Source organism: Rhinolophus sinicus, chromosome X, assembly GCF_036562045.2.
Source record: "Rhinolophus sinicus isolate RSC01 chromosome X, ASM3656204v1, whole genome shotgun sequence".
Taxonomy (NCBI): Eukaryota; Metazoa; Chordata; class Mammalia; order Chiroptera; family Rhinolophidae; genus Rhinolophus; species Rhinolophus sinicus.
Window position 1 is genome coordinate 93167549 of NC_133768.1, and position 22931 is coordinate 93190479.

General features: G+C 39.2%; 1 protein-coding gene across 21 annotated transcripts in view; it reads right to left on the minus strand.

Moving 5' to 3' along the window:
- The window catches only part of ENOX2 (ecto-NOX disulfide-thiol exchanger 2), a 432409-nt gene extending 412335 nt beyond the window's left edge, over window positions 1-20074 (minus strand). For 4 of the 21 annotated variants that reach the window (XM_074323656.1, XM_019716146.2, XM_074323650.1 and 1 more), the window contains exons 1-2: window positions 19747-19921; window positions 18384-18443 (exon numbers count right to left, since the gene is read on the minus strand). Coding sequence is in view for 7 of the 21 variants with exons in the window: in XM_074323655.1 (XP_074179756.1) it covers window positions 2085-2106 (22 nt within the window). In the remaining 14 variants the exon portion in view is untranslated. Of the gene's footprint in view, window positions 1-2084; window positions 2452-18383; window positions 18444-19746 lie in introns of those variants that run through there. The other 17 variants (XM_074323657.1, XM_074323649.1, XM_019716139.2 and 14 more) reach the window with 13 other exon arrangements.
- Between the last annotated feature and the right edge of the window lie 2857 nt (window positions 20075-22931).

Sequence of the window (22931 nt, forward strand, 5' to 3'; positions counted from 1 at the left end):
TTCCAAAAATATATTTAGTTTACTTAAATAAACCAGGTGAGGCAATACGTACTTCACCTCGAGTGAGTGGCCCAGCTGTTTGTGTATTTTACCGCACATGGCCCTTGGTGAAAAACGTTGAAAAAGTTTTGGACACCCCTGATCTAACCTATGAATTTGGGCTCTGCCACTTGTTAGATGTGCGATCTTAGACCAGTTATTTATCCTCTCAGTCTCAATTTTCTTACACATGAAATAGAGATCATAACACCACTGGATCTCACACACGGTTGTTATAAGGATAAACTGATCAAGTATATGTTAAATCACTGTGTAAATGTTTTATACAACATCCATTATGAGTCAATAACCAACAACTCTACTACAATTATAAGTTATTTTTAATAGAGAAAAACCATGAAGAAATTAAACATGTATTCACTATTAGCATATAAATAAAATTCAGTCATAAAAGCCACCTAATTTGATTTGACATTATTCATTAGGTCACCCTGGAATTGAGAAATGGCAAGGAGATAATGTCACTGTTTTTGTAAACATAAACAGTTTTATGCATATTAACGTAGAGAAGTTCTTCCCATATATAGTAACTCCACAGCATAACAAAATCTAACATTTTTCCGTGCCGGAAACTTAAACCAGTAACACAGGTCCATGAGAAACCTCTATTTACTGAACAAAGCAACATTTTCCACGAAATATATTTATTTACTTTTGTAGTGGAGAAAAGGAGACATTCTCTAGTTTCGATCCAAAGAGAAAAACCTCAACAACTTCTCACTTTAAAAATGTACAGCAACAGTTCTTCTAGAGTCAAGTATGGAGAAAATATCCAACAAGCACAACTCTTCAACACTTAGTGAAACAAACCAACTGAGACCCAAAGAAGAAACTGAAGCTATAAATTCAAATAAATGGGCTGCAGGGAGACTACATAAATCTGCTGTTGCTTTAATTGCAGACAATTCAGCAGTTGTTGGTACAGGCTCTAAGGTTCACTGTATGCTCTTTAGCGTAACCTTGAAATATTGTCACTCACTCACTTCTCCACATCATCTGCATGCTGGCCAATTAATGAGGAGCGAAATCAACTGTCAAACAGTCACGCATCAAAACAGAACATGATCTTTTAGCTCCTAAGCACAGGAGCGCAATATTTTAAGGACAATAAAGCAAGAATGGAGGGGAAAGTCCTTGACAATAAATGATATTCAAACTTATTAAAACGTGGTTATAGGAACTAAGCTTCTATTCTGTTCTGCAAGAAAGTGAAACTTTCTCAAGGTTTTTTTTCCACTTGGAAGCATCCTTTCTGTCTAACTGCTGTATAAGAAGCCTTTTAAACAACATTTACCAAAACCTGATCAGTCTTCAAATTCTTCATTATTATGAACCAATATTTTTCTGAAAGCATAGGAGAATATGTAAGGAACACTTCTGGTCCAATAATATTTTACAACACAGATGGTTTGGAGCTGGCATTTTAGCCTTGCTGTTTCCAGCACTTCTTTTTCTACCAGGAGAACAAACAAATAACAATATATAATGTTCATCAATCTGAGTTAAATAACGAAATAAAAATAAATTTACCAAACCAATGTGATTTTCAATGCTTCCTATTTGAGGTTTCCTTACTCTTAATAAATCGAGACAATCAATTAAGAAAAACAGGAGAAAAAAAAAAGAAAAACAGGAGTTAATGAACTCAAGAGAAATACAACATATTAAGTGTTTAAAAATTGCTTTTTTGCTTCCAAAGCACTGTGCCTTCTGTGCAAACACTCTAGGCTCCATCACATACTACCAGTTGCAAACGTAAGACTTGAGAAATTCAATACAAGAATATAGGAGAGTAGCATGCACAATTAAGGGATAGGGACTACCAATTTAATAGAAAACCCATATTTTGCACAGCAATCTGCTACACACATTATAGCTAGGGGCAGGCATGTTTTATGCAGCTATTTTGTTTAGCACGTTAAACCTTATTTGTCCCTCAGTGCAGTTGAGCTGGAGGTAAAAAGAAGAGAAATGCACTTTGAAACAAAAGGGAAATTTCAGATAAAAAAACACACACACTATACCTGTGTATTGTACCAGGAACATCGTGATACTCTTCAGGGAACTGTTTCACGCTGTATATCCTGCCGTGAGTTATTCTCCCCTTACCCTCTTCTCTCCAAAAGAAGCCAAACCACCCCAGACCCCCACTACACACTACTCCTAACCCACCCACCCCATTAAAGGAAAAAAACCCAGCTACAATTCAGCTCAGATCCGATGCTTCTGTTTAGCTCAGCTCCAGCCCAGCAACTGAGCTCTAGCAACAGAGGCCAGGGACGTGGACTCTGATGCCAGTAGCACTTCCATCCACTTCACTCACACAAAAGCAGGCAGTGGAAAATCCAGGAGTCTTAAAGACAAGGGCTGGAACTAGCTTTTATGAATTGCTATTACTGCATGTGTCACCATCCATCTCCAGTGACAGACACTTATAGGCTGAATTGGGAGTGGAGGGGGTGGGGTGGAGGAGGTTGGAGAGCAGGTGGAGAAGCAATTAGCGGTATGTTCATTGGAGAATTCGTTCAGGATTTCATACATCAGTGCCTAAAGAAACAGCATGCAGTTGACAAATCAGAACTTTACGATTTGTATGCCTTAGGAGAAATCTTAGCTCCCAGCCCCTAGCAAAATAATGCTTGCCCACTCTCACGGAGCATGGAAAGTCACCACTCTGCTTTCTCTTTCTTCTAACTACTCTTGTGCCTCAGAAATCAACATTCAAAATGAATATCTGCTAATTTTCCCTAAAGAATTGTATTTAAAAGGATGGAAGCAAAGGAAGAATAAAGAACTTAAAGTCTATTGAACATGACATCTCTTAACAAAAGACAAGAAGCTAATTAGTTTAAGTCAACTTTTCATCCCTTGTCCCATTCCCCAGGTGCAGCTTTCACACGTATTATCAGTGGATCACACAACTTTTGTGCACACATTTAACACTGAAAAACAATCCATGTATACCTTAAAATAGTTCAGTTAAAATCAAGGTGAAAAGTTAAGAGCTATGTGTAGGACTCTCTCCATAGGTGACCGTACTTAAGAAGATACTTTACCTGTAAGTGTTTCAGTGTTTCAGCTTTACTCATCTGCTAAACTGAAGCAAATTTTTCTAAACTGATTTCAAAATTAATCATGAGTATGAACAAAAAGGAGACGGTCTCTTAGAAAGGAAACATAACACAGTTGAAGGAGTACTGGGGCTGGGTGTCAGGAAACTCAGGTTCAGGTTCTAGTTCTATAACTTTTTAGCTGTGTTACCCTGGACAAGTCACTTAACTTCTCTGGGCCTAAGTTCCTTATTTATAAATTGGACATAATAGTACCTACCCTGACTGTTTCACAGGATTGCTATGAAAAGCTAATGAGCTGATAGAAACAAAACCCTTTTATAAAGACCTATAAAACTGTATGGATTATTATTATTATACCCTGAAGCAAATCTTGCCTAAATATCTGAATTGAGGCACCTCTGTCACATAAGGAAAATGAAGAGAAAGGACCAATATAATTTCATGAAACATTCTCCAATTCTTCCAATTTTAAAATTAGAAGGAAATACTGTTTGCTCTTAAAATTTCACAGAGGAGAAATTTTTTGAAAAGGAAACAAAATAAATCTGATATATAATACATCAATAGTTTATTAAAGAGGCTAAAGACCTCTAATTCCTCTTTCCTTTCTGAAAAGTCAGTCCATTTTTCTTTATATGTCTAGTATTATGTTCCATCTAAAATTCAAGCTACTGCACAGTGTGCATCGCCTTTTGACAAATCTTTCTATTAACCTGGTACATCCTCACTGTCCAGTGTGTGGACGAAGGATTCAGGTTAATTAGTTAAATCTAAATCCAAAAGATAAAAATCCAAAGTCATGCTTTATGAGTCTCTAAGCTGCCATGATACTATATATACAGTGACCAGCTGGCTTAAGCTGGGACACAATTTTAGCACATGAAGTCCTGGGGTGGCCACACCTGGGGCACTAAATGATCCAGGCAATGTTTGGGGACCTTTGGTTCAGCCAAATCCCACACGTCCTAATTTCCATCTGTATGGTGGTTACCCAAGTGTGTGTCTGTCCACATAGGCCAAATCTGAAGCAGCCAAAAGAAAAGTGGGAGCTATAGCAACAATATCAGATGTCAGCTACCCTTGGCTCCTTCCAATACCATCTGTGTCCTCAAAAAAGTGTCCACCCCACTTCGTGTGAGAAGAAAGAAAAGTTTTTCTAATTGCCCCCTTTGAATGTCACTGCTAATACTAAAAGTGTCAGTAAAATACAAATCTAAAATCAATGTGAAATCTGGTGGTGATGGTTGCACAACACTGTGAATATACTTAATTCCACCGAGTATACAGTTAAAATGGTTAAAATGGGAAACTTTATGTTTTGTGTATTTTATAATAAAAAATGAAAGAAAAGGTATGGGGGAAAAAAATCAATGTGAAATAAATAGGGGAAAATGGATAATATGAATCACCAAGAGACAGGTGACTGGTAGCTAAGAGCAAGTGAGCCATTAAAAGGGGGAAGGGGAAGAGAGGAGAGAAGAGAATTAGGGAGGGGAGAAGAGAAACAAGGAGGGGAGAGGGAAAGGGAGGAGGAAAAAAATGAATCTAAAGTGAGAATATTTTTCTGAGCAGAAATAAACACATTTAATGGAATCATCCAAAACCTCATCTCGTAGAAAGTGCTTGCCTTTGGAGTTACTGGGAATGGAACTTTTACCATCACAGCTGCAATCCTAGCCTTCCAACTGCTTAGGTAAAAAGTCAAGAGCTTGAAAAAGCACTGACAACCCTAGCACCAGAACTCACTTTTCCTTTGGCATGTGGAAAGCTAAGCAGGTGGGATATAGTTCTCCAGGGGCCTCATCACTGCAACCCTCCACCACAGCCTTACCTGTGGCATGGCTGATCACCAATATAATTGTCAGCCCAATTTCAGGTTCAGCAAAGGAGGCTTCCCTAATTTTTGAAACCACATTAGTAAGAAAGGAACAAAGGCTGTATTTCAGAATGTTCTGCCTTTGGGCATTGCAACTAAAATCCTCCACACATTTAAGCTTGAAATTCATATTCCCCCAAGTTCCTAAGAATGGCCATTCAAAGTAAAAGAAAAAGGACAGGGAAGACTAACTTTTGTTACCTTCTTTTCCCAGAGTCAAAAGATGAGGATCATAACAAGAACACGACTGACAGCATGTCCCAAAAGGCAATGAGGTGGGAGGCAGCAGTTTCAACCCAGAATAGCAAGAACAGAAATGAAAACATCAGAGCATCCTGAGAAATATAAACACACAAACATATACACCAAAAACCATTGCAATATTTCCATTATCCTGATTTCAAACTCCAGAATGTAAGCACTAATGGTTCTCTAATCCACCTGAGCTCCTTCTCAGCAGCCATCACCAAGCCTGACTGATCTTATCAAATGAATTCCCATTGTTAACCACCTTGGATTCTCAGTACTTTTGTCAAAAATAAAAATGCCAGTGGAAGATTTCAAAGAACCAGAACTTGAACCAAACCATGAAGCTACACAGGGAGAAACAACACTTATTTACTAAACCCCCAATAAAATAGAAATTTTAGCAGTTTGAAAGCAACAATTAGTGAATCTACTTCAACCAGAATAAAGCTTCATGTTTTCTGAGTCTATCAAACTTGTACCAAACCCTAAGAGTCCAACCAGTTCAAGCTCCTACAAAGAACACACATCAAGACTTGGTTTCACCTGCCTAAGACCCCACAAAGGCACCACAGAATGACACTGGATATGGAGTTGGGGAAACTGGGTTGTCCTGATTTTTTCACTGTTTGACCTTGGTCAAGTCACTTACACTCTTTTAGCTTCAGCTTGCTTGCCTTAAAATGGCTGGGCTGGGGGCCGGCCCGGTGGCTCAGGTAGTTGGAGCTCCGTGCTCCTAACTCCGAAGGCTGCCGGTTCGATTCCCACATGGGCCAGTGGGCTCTCAACCACAAGGTTGCCAGTTCAACTTCTCCAGTCCTGCAAGGGATGGTGGGCTGTGCCCCCTGCAACTAAGATTGAACAGACATCTTGAGCTGAGCTGTTGCCGAGCTCCCGGATGGCTCAGTTGGTTGGAGCGCTTCCTCTCAACCACAAGGTTGCCAGTTCGACTCCCGCAAGGGATGGTGGGCTGCACCCCCTGCAACTAGCAACAGCAACTGGACCTAGAGCTGAGCTGCACCCTCCACAACTAAGACTGAAAGGACAACAACTTGAAGCTGAATGTCACCCTCCACAACTAAGATTGAAGGGACAACTTGACTTGGAAAAAAGTCCTGGAAGTACACACTGTTCCCCAATAAAGTCCTGTTCCCCGTCCCCAATAAAATCTTTAAAAAAAAATGGCTGGACTGGAATTACCAATATCCCAGGTATAACAGTCTATGCCAATTGTGACATTTAGTCTAGTGACAAAATAGATGATGTCACAATTTGGCCCTAGTCTCCAGGAAGCAGAGAGATGGACCACACCAACTCTCCAAGGGTTCATGTTCCCAGCTTCTTTTGAAATATGCTTTACATAAGAACTGGGCAACTGTCCTTGCTCAGTCTTGGGAATAGTCACCTAATACATTTTTCCAGAATGTTTTTATTCAAAGGAATGTTTCAGGGGCAGTTTGTTTTCCTCAAATGAAAGCTACATGTGAGTGGTCTGGTCCCCAAAAGGAAGAAGAATATAGAATATCCGGAGCACCTATTGTATGCCAAACATGGCATGATACTTTACATTACTTTTTTAAATTCGTCCTCAACAGTGCAGCTGTATGGTAGGTACTGTTATCCTCATTTCATGAGGAAACTGAGGCTTAATGATGGTAAATGGCTTGCTTACAATCACTCAACTGGTAAGTGATAAAACTGGGGCTTGAACTCAAGCAATCCGAATCCATTACCATACCAATATTCTAACGACTAAAGTCTGAATGACTAAATTTCTTCTTAATCCAGTGATTCAATTGGATTGGATTAGTGAATAAATCACTTGCTGAGTTAATACAGTGAAAGAAAACTTCCTTGCATTTATACTGGGTTGACAATTAAAAAAAAAATTATTCTCACAATGTGGTTAAGACTACTGGCAACCACTAAACTATTGTCTGTGTCTATGCCAGAGGGTAAGGGGGGCGGGGGGTAGGGGGTGGGAGATGAGGGTAAGGGGGATCGAATATATGGTGATGGAAGGAGAACTGACTCTGGGTGATGAACACACAATGGGATTTATAGATGATGTAATACAGAATTGTACACCTGAAATCTATGTAATTTTACTAACAATTGTCACCCCAATAAATTTAATAAAATAAAATTTAAAAAAAAAAAAAAGACTACTGGGCTCTGGTCAGAAAAACTGGAGTTTCTTGAATTCTGGGTTATGGACAAGGTTCTTAACCAAGCTGAGTCTCAAGTTTTCTTATCTGGCAAATGGGAAAAGAAGTAGTACCTACTTCATTGGGGTTATTGGAAAACGTTAATAATGTCATAGCAGCTAGCACAGAGCTTGATACAAAATAATTATTCAATACATGCATATTAGAGCTATCTTTGCATTCATAAAAAACAGAGCAAGAAAGAAAATGTTATAAAGTAAAAGGAAACTAGGATTCATTGAACTCAAGTGCACTTTGACCTGTAGTACAGATTTACTTTAAAATAAGTTTCATGGTAGTTTAAGCCCTCACTGCCAAGCAGAAGACAGACGGCTTAGGCTTGGAGCCTAGCGGACCCCTCAAACCCACCCAGAGCTTGCCTCACCCCCACCACCCCAGTGATAGAAGCGGAAAGGTAGCAGTGCCAGATCATAAGAACAGAATATTTGCAGTTCTGAGAACTGCAGCCCACAGCCACGGACTCGCAGCCCAACTAGTTCTGATGAGGGAGAGGGAGCCCTGGGTGCAAGACAGGCTGTGGTGGTGGTCGCCGCCATTGCTCTGGGCCACCACTCACAACCAACCCCACACCTGTGCCCACCTATCTGGTAAGATTCCTGCAGGAGTAAACAGCTGCTGAAATACATGGGCTTTGAAACTGGTGCAAGAAGAGCTCTGGAACTTTAGAAGCTCTCCACATCCCCCAATGGAGGCAGTGCCCTGTGACGCAGGCAACCTGTTCACAGAGGTGAACCCTACCTCCCTGGGAATCCCCCCATTGTGTGAGAAGCTGGAACAGTACAGAGAAAATATACCACTACAAGATGACAGTAATAAAGGCTGCAGTCAGAGAGAAAATAAAATATTCTACCAACACCTGCTGGAAAAAGAAGGACCTCTTCCTATCAACCTGTTGCAGAACCCACTCCTGTAGATGTCTAGGAAGAGAAACAATAATTCATTAATTGCCATGAATAACCAAGGCAACAAGACAGCTCAGAAAGAAAATGAAAAGCCTCTAGAAAATGAACTTCAAGATATGGAAATATTGGACCTAAATGACACAGAATTCAAGACTGCAGTTCTTAAAAAACTCAACAAGACGCAAGAACACACAGACAGGCAGTTTAATGAACTCAGAAACACAATCAGTAACAAAATGAACATTTTATCAAAGAGATTGGAATTTTAAAAAAGAACCAAATAGAATTTCTGAAGATTAAGACCTCAATAAAGAAATGAAGAATGAAACAGCCAGCATAGGTAATACAGCTGACCAGATGGAGGAAAGAATAAGTGACATTGAATACAGAAATCTGGAAATGACACAGATCGAAGAGACAGACTTGAGAGTTAAAAGAAATGAAAGAACTCTACAAGAACTTTCTGAATACATCTGAAAGAGCAACATAAGAATAATGGGCATACCAGAAGGACATAAAGGAAGAAGGGAACAGAGGGTATATTCAAACAAATAATTGACAAGAATCTCCCAAACTTGTGGAAAGAACTGAATCCTCAATTCCAAGAAGCAAATAAAAAACGAATTACCTGAACCCCAACAGGCCTTCTCCAAGGCACATTACATTGAAGCTGTCAAAAATTAATGACAAAGAAAGAATCCTCAAGGCAGCCAGGGAAAAGAAGAAGTAACCTACAAAGGAAAGCCCATTTGGTTATCATCAGATTTATCAGCAGAAACCCTAAAAGACGAGGGAGTGGACTCAAACATTCAAGCTATTGAAAGAGAGAAATTATGAGCCAAGAATAACATATCCAAAAAAAGATACCCTTTAGAAATGAAGGAGGAATAAAGACCTTTCCAGACACAAAGAAGCTGGGGGAATTTTCGAACGCACAACCAGCACTACAAGAAATATGGAAGGAGGTTATTCGACCTGAAAAAAACAGAATAGAATAATAGGCAATTCTCGTACATCAATAATTACACTAAATGTAAATGGCCTGAACTCACCAATAAAAAGGCACAGAGTAGCAGATTGGATCAAAAAACTAAACCCAACCATATGCTGTCTCCAAGAGACACATCTCAGCTACAAGGACAAGCATAGACTCAAAGTGAAAGGGTGAAAATTGACACTCCAAGCAAATGGTACCCAGAGAAAATCAGGTGTAGCCATACTGATATCAGATGAAACAGACTTCAGGGTAAAAAAGATAACAAGAGACAAAGATGGACATTTAAACATTCACCATATATTTTGATCACAACTCCTATAGAGAAGCTTAAGTCACATAGGACAAAATTTTTTAAAACTGATGATTCAGATTGAATGGTATATGAGAGTCTTTATATGATTCTTGTAATTTTTACGTATTTAAAATTATTTCAAGATAAAAAATTAAAAGATAGTTTGTTGAACATTTCACCTAATGTTACCATTTTCAGTAGAGAGGGTATTAAGTCAATAGTAGAAGATAAATTGGAAAGAATGGGGGAAACAATAATCAACCCATAGGCATACCTTGGGTACCTACTATATGCAAGACACTGTGCTAGGTACTGTGAGGGGTTCAAAGAAGTAAAAAACATAGTTTCTGCCCCAAGAGGGCTCACAGCATAGGTGAGTGAACGCCAGAGCAGTGTCTAAAAGAATAACTGGCTAGAGCAGAGAAGTTCTATAAGAGAGAAGTATAAAAGTTGGAAAGGTAGGCTGGAGCCAGACTGCAGAAAGTACTAAATGCCAGGCTAAAGAGTTTGGACTTCATCCTATGGATAATGGGAAGCCATTTACAGTATTTGAGTTAGGGAAAGAACATGCTCTAAAACTGGCTAGATAGTACAATTTGTATGGGCACAGGTACCTTCAACATGCATTTGTTTTATACTTATACGCTTCTGGCTCTTATATCTACTTCCCATATCTGGAAGTGGCCTTTACGGATCTCCAACATTCTGGATGCTGTGCATTTTTTAAACAGCCACTTTCTGCCATCTCTTCGGCTTCTGTTCTTTTTCCTCCCCTGGACCCCAAGGGGAGCTGACCAGCACTCACCTCAGCCCTGCTGACTCAGTAAGCAATAAGTAAGCCTCATGGAATTTTTTAAGCTAAGCTGCTATGCTTTGAAACTCTGATTTCCTTCATGATAATCAAGCCCTAATTACTACTGGCATCATTGATTTGAGTTGGAAAGAATGAATATTCAGCTGTACAACATGTGAAGGAGTGCAGGAAGGTATGCCCTATGTGTAGAAGAAAACAATTGTTCAAAGTGATCTTTGTATACTGAAAAAACATGGTGGCTAAATGGGAGGGGTGCTGGGGGATGGGAGAGAAGATGAAGGGATTAGAAAGCACAAATTGATTGGTAGTCACAAAATAGTCATGAGGATGTGAAATACAGTATGGAGAATATAATCAATAATGTTATATGGATTATGTAGGGTGTCAGATGGGTACTAGACTTATCGGGGGGAATCACTTCATAGATTGTGTAGATGCCTGAACACCTGAAGCTGAAGCTGAATAACAATGAATGTCAAATAATTAAATATATAATTAAATATATAAATATATATGTATTCACAGGATATAAAGTACAGCATAGGGAATAGTCAATGGTACTGTAACAGCTATATAAGTATAAGATGTCAGAGGAGCAGTAGACTTCGGGGGGTTATCACTTTGTGAGGGGTGTAAATGTCCAACCATTATGTTGTTTTGTACACCTGAAACTAATATAACAAAAAAGAGAGAGAGAGAGAGAGAGAAGAAAGAAAGAAAAAAGAAAGAGAGAGGGAGGGAGGGAGGGAGGGAGGGAGGGAGGGAGGGAGGGAGGAAAGAAAGAAGAAAGAAAACCTAGCAGAGATGGCATTGCTCTCAAACACTGACGATTTAAATGGTAGAATTTCTGTCTCCAGTTTTTTCCCCGTAAAGCCCGTCCTCCAATCCAATCATGTTATTTCCTCATTTAAAACCCTGTGTTGGTTCATCCCTACCTATAGGATTAAGGTCAAGCTCCTTAGCAAGACATTTCCTTTAGCAACTTGCCACAGGATACCTTTCCAGATTCTTATCCTGCCCCCCTCCGACACTCCCAGTCGTTCACACACAGTATCTTGCCTTTTTCTGAACTATCCATTTTCACACATGTGACTGCAGAGCATGTGTTGGTGGTCCCTCTGTCTGAAATCCTTGCCCACCACCACTTTGTCCACCTAGATGTTAGGCAATATCCACTTAACCCTTTGTAATTCAGCATAATTAGACTCTGGTTTATAAGTTGCCCACCCCTAACAGTAATTCCCTCCATCATGCTCCTTTATATATACCTCGTTCTCTGAGCACCTTTCTCATTGCACATAATTATTAGTTTGGGTGTCTATCTCCCCCACTTGACTGTGAGCTCCTTAACAGCAGCCAGGGATTACTTCTAATTCATCACTGTACTCCCAGCATTTAGCCTAGGGTCTGGTACTGTATATGTGTTCAAATGTCTATTGAATAAATGAGCTTGAATATGTGCTCCTTGAATTCAAACTCAGCATCTCTTGAAAGGTGACAATTATAATATTTTGTGACCAAAGTAATCCCAGTCAAGTGTGTTTGAGGACTTGACTGAAGAAGAAACGATAAGACATATTGTGGGGCCTTACTATGGGATAGTTTCTACCCCGGAGAGCTCTTACTGGAGTTGTTGCTGGCTAAAAAGAAGAGCAGCTGGAGCAGAAGAGAAGGGCCCTTACTGGGGATTTCCCTGTGGTTATCTTTCACAGTCCACCACTGAGGCAATGTTGTTTAGACAACAATCTCCACACAGTGTTTCAACTCTTCTTCTGAATTACAGCCAAACTTTTGTTTGTGCTCTGCCTACACATACATTTGGACCAGCCTTGCTAATGGGTCGTCACTGAAAGTTTTCCAGCTCTTAGTCTCACTTATCATTATTATGCTGAGGAACAACGTTTTGTGGGCAAGGGGCCATTGAAAAACTGAGAGGCAAAAAAGCGGGGGCAGGATGGAGCTAACAAAAACAATATTATTTTTCTCCTAGATTGCCAATATATTACACCGTACCTCTCATCCTACGTTGTCTTATACTAGTATGTGTCAGTAAAAGGAAAAATGGAAATGAAGACTTTAGCAAAACTTTACACTTTGTAGGCAAAAAAAAAGAGGAAGCAACACTGAGGCCTGGAATATAAATTTTTAGACACACGATCAGTTGCCACTTCTGGAAAGTAAACATTTTGGCTGTTTTAAACAAACAGCAAAAGCAATTAGCTTTTTCTGTAGACTAAAATGAGGTGTATGCTGTCAAAAAAAACACACAAAAAACAACTGAGTCTGTTTTGACCTTCAAAAATGTCACACTGGTAAACACTTCACTTTTTTTTGTACATATAAATCTAAGAGCCCAGCCTAGCTTGAGGAAGATTTAAGATACATAAAATTTGTCTGAGGTGTCTGCCAAATCTCTGCAGCAGAGACAGAAACCGTGGAAAAGCTGACATAGTCATAACTCTCACAACATCGCCAGCAGGCTTGTCTAGGGCTGGACACACAAAGTCACTGTTCCATTTCTCAAACTGTTTGTAAACAGAAAAGTAGATCATTTTTTGTTACAATATCATCTACTAACTTCCCTATGTTGTATTCCACATCCTGTGACTATATATACCTATATATTTAGTTATAGTTGACATAGCTTTGGGGGTAGGTTATCACTTTATGAGGGGTTTAAATGTCTTAACTAGTACATTGCTTTGTACACCTGAAACTAATTTTAAAAATTGGAAAAAAAAAAGTAGATCATTTGCTTATCAGCTACCTGGTAGCTCATTTTTGCCTATATACCCCACAGAGGAAAGAAACAGGAAAAAAAGAATCCCTACTGGCACATATCCTAATTTTTCACCTGGGTAAATTTTCATTTATAAGATGGGCCTGCTTGTTACAATCTTCTCTTTGTTTCATTTCTTTCTCTTACACTCATTCTTGTGTGTATACCTCTCTCTCTCTCTCTCTCTCTCTCTCTCCCTCCCTCCCTCCCTCCCTCCCTCCCTCCCTCCCTCGCATTAAAGGGGGGACATTTATAACTATCAAGTACAGTGCCTAACAGAGTGTTTTGCACATAGTAAGCCCACAATAATTCATTATATAAATTAAAATTCTATCTGTAATTTCTATGTGCAATTTATTTGATCATGGAGTAGGAGAAATACAGATTCTTTTTCCTGGGTTATTTAAAAGTGACCATTTCTTACAAGGTAATATAATTTTATTCAGATGATTTGTGATTAGGACTTGTTCTTTAAAAAGCATCCATTTTTGTACAATGGGTATTATTTGCAAGGAAAATGTAAGAAAGACCACACTGCAGGATCCTGAATGACAATATGAAAACTGATACATTTTTGTAGAGAAAATCAGATATCCCATCTTCACCTGATTTATGTCATTATGGTAATCCACTACATATGTCTAAGATCACTTAACAATGCAAGAATATCCTACATGCATCGGCTGCATTCTGTAAATAGGATTAACATTTGAATTCAACCAAGGTCCCTGGGGACAGATTGCTGGAAAATACATCTACATGACATTTAAAAAAATAAATTAACCAATGACATTGGCTCTCATGAGACACGTTGTTTCTTGTACATTCAACTCGATCACAGTTTTCCTTAGCTCTGTGCTGACATGCGCATCCCAAAAGACAGAATTTCAAAACAGAAAGAAAAACAGAGTGATTGGAGCTACTCCATGCCTCCTACATGAAATGTTATGTACACAAAGGAAATATTTCTGTACATTAGCACAATCTGAACTGTGACATGCTGAGAGCATGTCAATCTGAACTGTGCTTGTTATGCTGTGGTCATATATAACTTGCCCAAGGGAAAGAACAAAGTCTCTTTCCCCGCATGCTGACAAAGACCGGCAGGGGCTGCAGGAAAATAAAGAGAGCTGTGTTATGGCAAAGGATTTGGATTTTTTTTCTCTAAAAAATGTCCATTATTATTTTTTTCTTCCCACTTTTATTTATTTAATTTTCCTCATCTGTAAAATAGAGATAACTATTTTATGTATTTAAAATTTTTACTCTGAGGATAAAATGAAATACTAGTGGATTGCCTGGCACACAATAGTTAACCCATACAATCCACATCAACATTTGGCCAGTGTTAACAAAACACCTATTATGTGCCAGGCACTGACCTAAGACTCCAAGTAAAAGTAAATTGTAAGAGGAAGAAGGGATGTTGGAGAAAAAAGCAGAGAGCTGATTCACAAAGGTTTTATAAGCCAGTTTAAGAAGTTTGGATTTTATCTTGAGGACAACAAGCAGCCTTTGAACTATTTTATGTAGAGGCAGATAGCTTCAGATTTGCAATTTAGAAAAATCATTCTGTCAGCATTGGTGGAGAATGGATTGCAAGGGAGGCAGGCTGGAGGCAGGAGTAATCTAAACTATAAGTCATGTGTGTGTTATGGGGATAGTGTGCCCCAAACTAAGGAAATGCTAATAAGGGTAGATATGGGGAAAACATTTTTAATAACTTTTTTAAAATTAACAAATGTACCATTATAGATTAGAAAATAAAAATATGCAAAAGGTTAAAAATAGTATTCATATGTAATCTTACAATTTATAGCAAACTTCTATTAATTTTTTGTATGTTTAACATTACAGGATTACTCCCATTTATGCATGCACAAATGCATGTATGTACATGTGTACATGTGTGATCTGGGATGTGATAGCTTCATAAGCTGAATTTTCTATTAACATATCATAAACAATTTTCCACATCATTAAATTTTCTTTGGTAACATCAACTTACATGGCTACTTTGTAATTTATTTTATAGATGTACTCTGATTGATTTAATTCAATCCTCTAGTATGTATTGGACATTTAAAATGTTATTTTTTCTTTTGTATTTTTGCTATTACAAACTATTTATATATATATATATATATATATATATATATATATATATATATACACACACATACATATACATATACATATATGCTCATATATATTTACTTTTGCTATTTTAAAAATATCCTGGGAACTAAATTTTGGGCAACATTATGTTTATTTCCTCAGCATAGTGTCCTATAAGTTGAAGTGGTAAGTTGAAAGCTATGTTCAATTTTAAGATTTTTGACACATATTGACAAATTGCTCTCCAGATGAGCTATATCAAATTATAGTCCCACCAGCAGTGTCTATGAGTAGGAGACCCACTTGAGAGTGATTTCAAGAATGGAGTCAACTGGACTTGGTAGATGTAGAGAAGGGATGGATTCTTGGCAGAGAATCAGGGCAATGTGACCTCTGTCAAGAGGAGCAGAGCAATGGGCAGGCCAAAGGAACAGGTGGCTGGGTGGGTAAATGATGAGAAAGAAAAAGGTAAGGTAACCACGGGAGCGTGGGAGAAAATGAAGAAAAAAAGAAACCTCTAGTGAAGTGATGTACTCAGGTTACTTTTCTTTACTGCTGTGTTCAGCAAAAGTAGAAAACGTAGGAAATAGCTACTTTTTTTTGTAGCATTTGGCACTCTGTGGTACCAAGATCCAGAGTTATATCAATATGAATATGTTGATCCATTATTTTCATCCAATAATCATTTATTAGGTGTTTACCATGTGCCAAGTGTTGTTCTGGATGCTATGGGTATGAAGATGAATGAGACCTGGTCCTTGCCCTCAAGGAGCGCATAGTCTGGGTCGGGATGGGGGGACAGTGACAACCATAGACCGACACATTACAGTGTGGTACAAGCCAGGACAGAGGTAAGTGCAGGGTCTTATCAAAGCCAGAAGCCTAACATTGTTTTATGTGTGCATGCATGTGTGTGCGTGGGGGATGGGGTGGAGGAAAGGCTTCACAGAGATCTTGATATTTGAGCTGAGTCTTGAAAGAGGAATTCCCAGGATAGCTAAGGGTCACAGATCATACTCATATACCTTACCAACACCTTGAATATTTATGCTACTGCTCTCAAGAACACTCGGTAAGGCAGTGAAGATGCTTGTGTTTATAACCCAAACCCATTTGTGACAACAGCCTCCACCATTACCTTAATGCATATGTGTACATAGCCTGTTTGGACAATAATAAGCTCATCTTAGAATATAAAGGATAATAGACAAATGGCATACAGACTTTTTAAATCATTTTGGTGACATGGATAGAATATTCATAGTCACATCTACCAACTCCTACTGATTCTCCCTCCTAAAGGGCTCTAAGATCTGTTCTGTCCGCTCATATGTTGCTCCTTTTGGTCCTTATTATCTCTTTGGAACAGAGCACCAGCCTTCTAACTAGTCATGTCCCCATCCAGTGCATTCTAAACGGAAAACCTGATCATTGTGTTCCTCTAAAACATTTTAATGTGTTTTTTTTATTATTGCCTACAGCAGTATTTCCGAAATTTGTCATTTGAGTACTACTTGAGTATTACTTTTCCCACATTCATACATCACGTTTACTTAATATTTGTCTTTAAATCAACTTAAAACTGATTCACTTTCTATTTTCACTAAGCCACATTCTAAGTAACCTTAGATTTGTGTGTGATGTAATTCAGTTTTACCTTTTACAAGACACATTAAAATAGCTAATATAACTTAAAATATTTGTGGGAATACAACATAACCACTGATGGCAGATGCCATACACTTTGAGAAACACTGGCCTGTCGGAGCACATCCAAACATCTTAGCCTTTTTTTCAAGGTTCCCCACAAAACAGCCCCAACCTAAGTTTCCAGACTCTTCTACCATTGTACCTTCTTTTTCCCAAACAATCTGCACCCCAGCCATGCTGAATTCCTCAATATTGAATGGAGATGCATTGGTCTTATATAACCACATGTCTCTCACAGACTGTTCCCTCAATCTGAAACACCTCACCAGCACTCTTCTCTGTCTGGCAAACTCATTTTCCTTCAAGAGCTATCTGTCATGTCACTTCCTCAAAGCCTTTTCCCCGACTCTCCCTTACAGTTAGTCACTCCTTCCTTTATTCTTCCACAGCACTTTGTACTTATCTCTGTTATACTAGTACTATACACTACATTATCTCAGAATTATGGGCCTCTATCTCCCCAACAAGACGCAGGGAGAGCTCACACCTCATACTATATTGCACCCCAACACTTCATGTGGACAAAAGTCATGAAGGAGACCTAGTGACCCAGAAGCTCACTTACAATAAAAGCTAAAATAAAATAAAACCCAAAGTACTGTCCAGCTCCAAACTGCTTAGAGGTATGATGTGTTTTATAAAGAGTAACATCTAATTCAGAAATAGCTATACTGACTGACAGACACAATAAGCTAAGGCTGTAACAGCAGTGAAGCTAATTTGGTTTTGGCAGCTACATTACAGCAGACACATACTGACAAAGAAACTAAGAATGAATCATTTGAGTACCTGCCAGGATGATCAACTATACCCCACAATAATCTCTCCATACCACAAACAGAAAGTCAAGAGCAAAGGGAACCATGGGACCAGCAAACCATGGTGGACACAGCATGGGCTCTGAAGTCAGATCTGTACACCCAAACCCCGACTCAGCTCCTTACAATCTATATGACTTTAGGTAGGTTGTTTAACTTCTCTGCATTTTAGTTTCCTCTCCTAGAGAAATGGGAAGAATAGTTCGAACTTCCTAAGACTGTTAAGGCAACAAAGTGTTTATGATAGTACCTGGAACATTATATGGGCTTAATAAATAGCAGTCATTGTTGTCACCCACTGAAATGACTACAATTCAGGTAATATGATACACAAGGAGAGCAAATGCATTTCTTAAGAAAATAAATTTATGTCACCAGGCTTTAAAATTGACAACTATAAAGTGTAGCTAAGAACAGCTACAATCAAAACAGTCTATAAAACAAAGTTCTTCTTGGTTTAAACTCACACCTGGAACATACCACCACACTTCTTTGTGTTCGCCAAAAATTGATCTCAAATCAGGTTCCCCTAGGATGAAAAAACAAAAATCACTGAATCTTAATTTTTTTGTCTTTATTTGATACAGAATAATATCCAAATTACATGAATGCTTCAAAGTGTCCTGTTATTATGACCCCAAGCTTTTCAACGCTATTTCTTTCCCAGTCTATCCCAGCTGACACCGTTTACTCCAGTCAGGCAAGCCCACTTGCCACACCAGTGCTCCCTCTTTTATCTACCCTTCTCAAATTCCAATCCCAGTATCAGGAAGTATTTCTCCCTCCTCTTTGCCAGAACTCCTCTGGAGCCCAAGTTAAAATTCATCTCCTTCACAAAGCCTACCAGGATTGGTCTGGCAGATGAGTTTCAAGCCTTTTGCACTTCCACAGCTATAGGCTTGACATTCCATAGGTCAACCCACCCCACCCCACCAGTATCCATTTCCACTAACACCTCAGCACTTTTTGGATGCGTGTGACAATAAAATCATTAATATTCTGTTTCGCACAGTCTATTCTGTAGTCGGTGTGTCCTCTAAAGATTTGTCCACATTAGTGCAATCAGTCCTTGCTGGAAACCCCTAAAACGCTGTTTCAAAAATAAACCTATCTTGCCTTTTACTCTCATCAGAACCCTGCACTGAACCTTAAACACATATATCTCAAAAGTGAGATTCCTTCCCTTGTCTTCTCTCCATGCCTTCTGAAAATTAAGGGAAAACCTTTCCCACCTGGTCAGGGAAATGGTGGGTGGCCATAAGAGCCCATGAAAAGTCGGAGACGATCTTTATCTCACCATCAAAGAGGCAAAAAGTGAAAAAATTGACAAAAGTCACTCCCTGAGCATGCTAAGGAATTCCCACGCCCCCAGAGGAAATGGGAAGTGTGTGTATCGGGAGGGGTGTGTGCCCAAATCTGAAATGTAAATTAAGGGACGAAAGGAAAGAGATCACCCAATTCCTCCAAGCAGTAGAGTTCAGACGCCACCTAGGAAACACACTGGTGGAGAACCCTCACTTCAGACCTCTGAGGAGGCACAAGGCGGAGGCGGAGGGTAAGAGGTAGCATGGTGGAAGAAAAAGATAGAATGCGATTTGGTGAAAAAAAAAAAAAAAAAAAAAAACAGAAAAGAAAGCGCGCTCCTGAAGCTCAAGGGAACCAGCACAGTAAGCCCACCTCCAACTCCCAGTCCCTACGCCCGGTCCCCCGCAGAGGCGGAGATGGGCGGAGTTAGGCGCGGAGAGCCGCGGCCCCGGAAGCACCCTCCTCCCTAGGCCCCCTCGGTCCCACAGTCCCCAGCCACAGCCACTCAGGCTCTCTGCCTCTCTGACCTCCAGCTCCCCGGCTACTGAAGCGCTACTTCTTATACAGCTGTGGAAAATCGGCCGGCGTGGCAGCTCCTGGGCGAGTAGTGCCCTCGTGGCGCTACATGCCAAGCAACTGTCTTCTGGACTCTCCGCCTTGCGCTAGCCGGCTTAAGCCCGGCACTCAGGCCCAAGGCTGGACTCTCACCTACACCGTGGACGCTGTGGCATCTCCTATTGGTTATCGGTCACCAGGGAAGCCAGAGGTCCAACCCCTTGTCCTCATGGGAAATGTAGTTTAAGGTCGCTGGAGGCTCTTCTCTTGGTGCAGATCCAACATTGGCATTGGTGGAGAGACTCAAGTGAAGACAGAGGATTGTGGGAGATGGAGTTGAGACACTTTGTATGTACCCACAATCCCGCCCCGCCCCCGCCACACACACACACAGTTCTGATCGTGCTCCGAGTTCAGACGGAGATGGGTATTATGGGTGTTGTAGTTTGGCGTGCACTGGCTAACAGAATCTCCCTTCTTGTGCTATGGGGTTGTGCTTGTGGGGGCACATGAAGATTCTAGATTTATTTTATTCTTGGTTAAGCTATTAGCATTTGGGGGGAAGCACTTCATATCGTGATTTGAAATTCTCATTAAGCTTGGATTGTGTGACTTTATGTTATTTATGCTCAGATAAGTTTAGAATTTTAACTGGTCCTTTAAAACTGTCAAAGTGTGTTTTTTTGTGAACCATTTGCATTAGTACCACTTCAAAGGTTCTAGAAAAAATGTATTTTGTTTCTAATTGGGAACCATATTTTTTCCTTTGAAATGGTGTTATAACAATCATAGGAATGTGATCTAAGCAAGCCCAGAAGAAGTCTATTTAACCCATAATGAAGCCCCATTGTTGCCATGAATAATAGTGGCCATATACACTAGTGTGATGCAACAATTTGGCACAGATAGACAATAAAACTTGAATAACAAGAAATAACTTATTTCCTATTAAGAAATCTCTTTAAGAAACTATTATTCTTTTTAGTAAAAAAGTATGTTAAAAGAGGTGATAAAGAAACGGGTGGGGACAGCTAAGCACTTTCAAGTGACTTGAATATTGAGGAAAATGGATGTTTATTACGGCTAATTTCACTCCTAACTTTTGACTTTTCTTTATTAGAGATGAATTCTTACAGTTAAATGGATCGTTACAGTTGTGGTTACTAATTACACTTTTACTGATAAGGATAACTATGTGACTAACAAATGGAATGAAAGTGAAGAAGGAGAAATTGCATTTTGCTAAGGTAATTCCCTAAAATTTTAAAAAGAGAAGTTAAGGAAGACGAGGATTTAATAGATTCAATAATTTACTCAGCAAACTGCTTTGTGCAAGGCACTAGGCTAGGAACTATTGCCACAGAATTGGAAAACAGTCCTTACTCTCAAATAGCTCACAATCTAAGAGGGGAAATAGAATATACAATGTGCAAAGTGCCCTAAAAATATCTACATAGGGTTCTATAGGACCATAGAAGAGAAATAACTCATTCCACATCTGCAGGAAACCATACTTGAATGATGAGACTTGAAGAACCAGTGAGATATTTTTTTCAGATTTAGGGCAGGGAGGTCAACCGTATTCCATACAGAGAAATGAGGATGTGAGAGACTGCATGGAAGCAAAAAAAAAAAAAAAAAAAAGTTTTATATTGCAGGAACTAGACAAGGCAGGAATAGGGGACCATACAAATGAGTTCAAAATTTAACCTGAAAGCCGTAAAGAACCTCCATATGATTTTAAGCAAGTAAAGTGGTACAATCAAGTGGACTTTGTGATAGTTTGGATATGGAAAGGAAGGAGTCTATTGTGACTCCCAAATTCTTATTTGGAACACTGGATGTATGGTAGTACCATTCATTGAGAAAGGGAACCCAGAAAAAATTGCAAGTTTTGTGAGGGATACGAAGAATTCAGTTTTGGACATATAAAATTTGAGGACTATGTGTAATATTTGGGTGGAGATGCCTGATAGGCTGCCAGGAAATGTAGATCTGAAGCACAGGAGAGAAGTCTGGGTTGGAACTAAACATTTGGGAGACATCAGTATACAGATGGTAATTAAATAAACATGGATTAAATTTCATTTAGAGAGTGTTTAGAATAGTAATTTTTAAAAGGGCACAGATTAAGTATGGAACCCTAGAAAATAATAGTATTCAAGGACTACTTAGAGGAAGAGGTACCCTTCAAAGTAAGCCAAGAAGGAATAGCCAGATTGATGAACCAAGAGAAAACAAAGTACAATTACTGGAATATAGCACAGAGAGGTCACATAAGAGAAGGACAGAAGAGTAACAAAGAACTAGTAATTCATCCATTCAACAAATATTTATTGATTACCTCTAGGCATTATTCTAAATGTGGGGAATAGAGAAGTAGGGGGAAAAAAAGGATAACATCCCTTCCCTTTGGAGCTTATATTTTAGTAGGGATAAACTATCAATCAACAAGATTAATAACTCAAATGTTTATCTGTTACAAGCTATTTCTGCAAGGCTTATTAGAGTGTGTGTGTGTGTGTGTGTGTGTGTGTGTGTGTTTACGCATACGAGGTCTGACAATTAAATTTGGGAACTCATCCTAGAAAAAGTATTACATACCTCATTGCTGAATATCACTATTGTCACTTTCAAAGTACTCCCCTTTGGAAGCTATGCACTGACACCAGCGCCTAGTCCAACCTTCAAAGCAATTTTGGAACTCTTTTTTCTGGAATGGCGATCAGAGCTCTTGTCATATTATCCTTGATGTCCTGAATGTCATCAAAATGTCTTCCTTTCAATATTTCCTTTATCTTCAGGTAAAGAAAGAAGTCATTGGGGGCCAGATCAGGTGAGTAGGGAGGGTCTACCAATGCAGTTATTTGTTTACTGGCTAAAAAGTCCCTCACAGACAGTGCCCTGTGAGCTGGTTCATTGTTGTGATGTAAAAGCCATGAATTGTTGGTGAAAAGTTCAGGTCATCTAACTTTTTCAGGCAGCCTTTTCAGCACTTCCAAATAGTAAACTTGGTTAACTCTTTGTCCAGTTAGTACAAATTCATAATGAATAATCCCTCTGATATCAAAAAAGGTTAGCAACAGCGTTGCAACGAGTTCGCGAACTTAATTGTCAGACCTCATACAAAGGTGAGAGCCTGATCTATTTTTGGTAG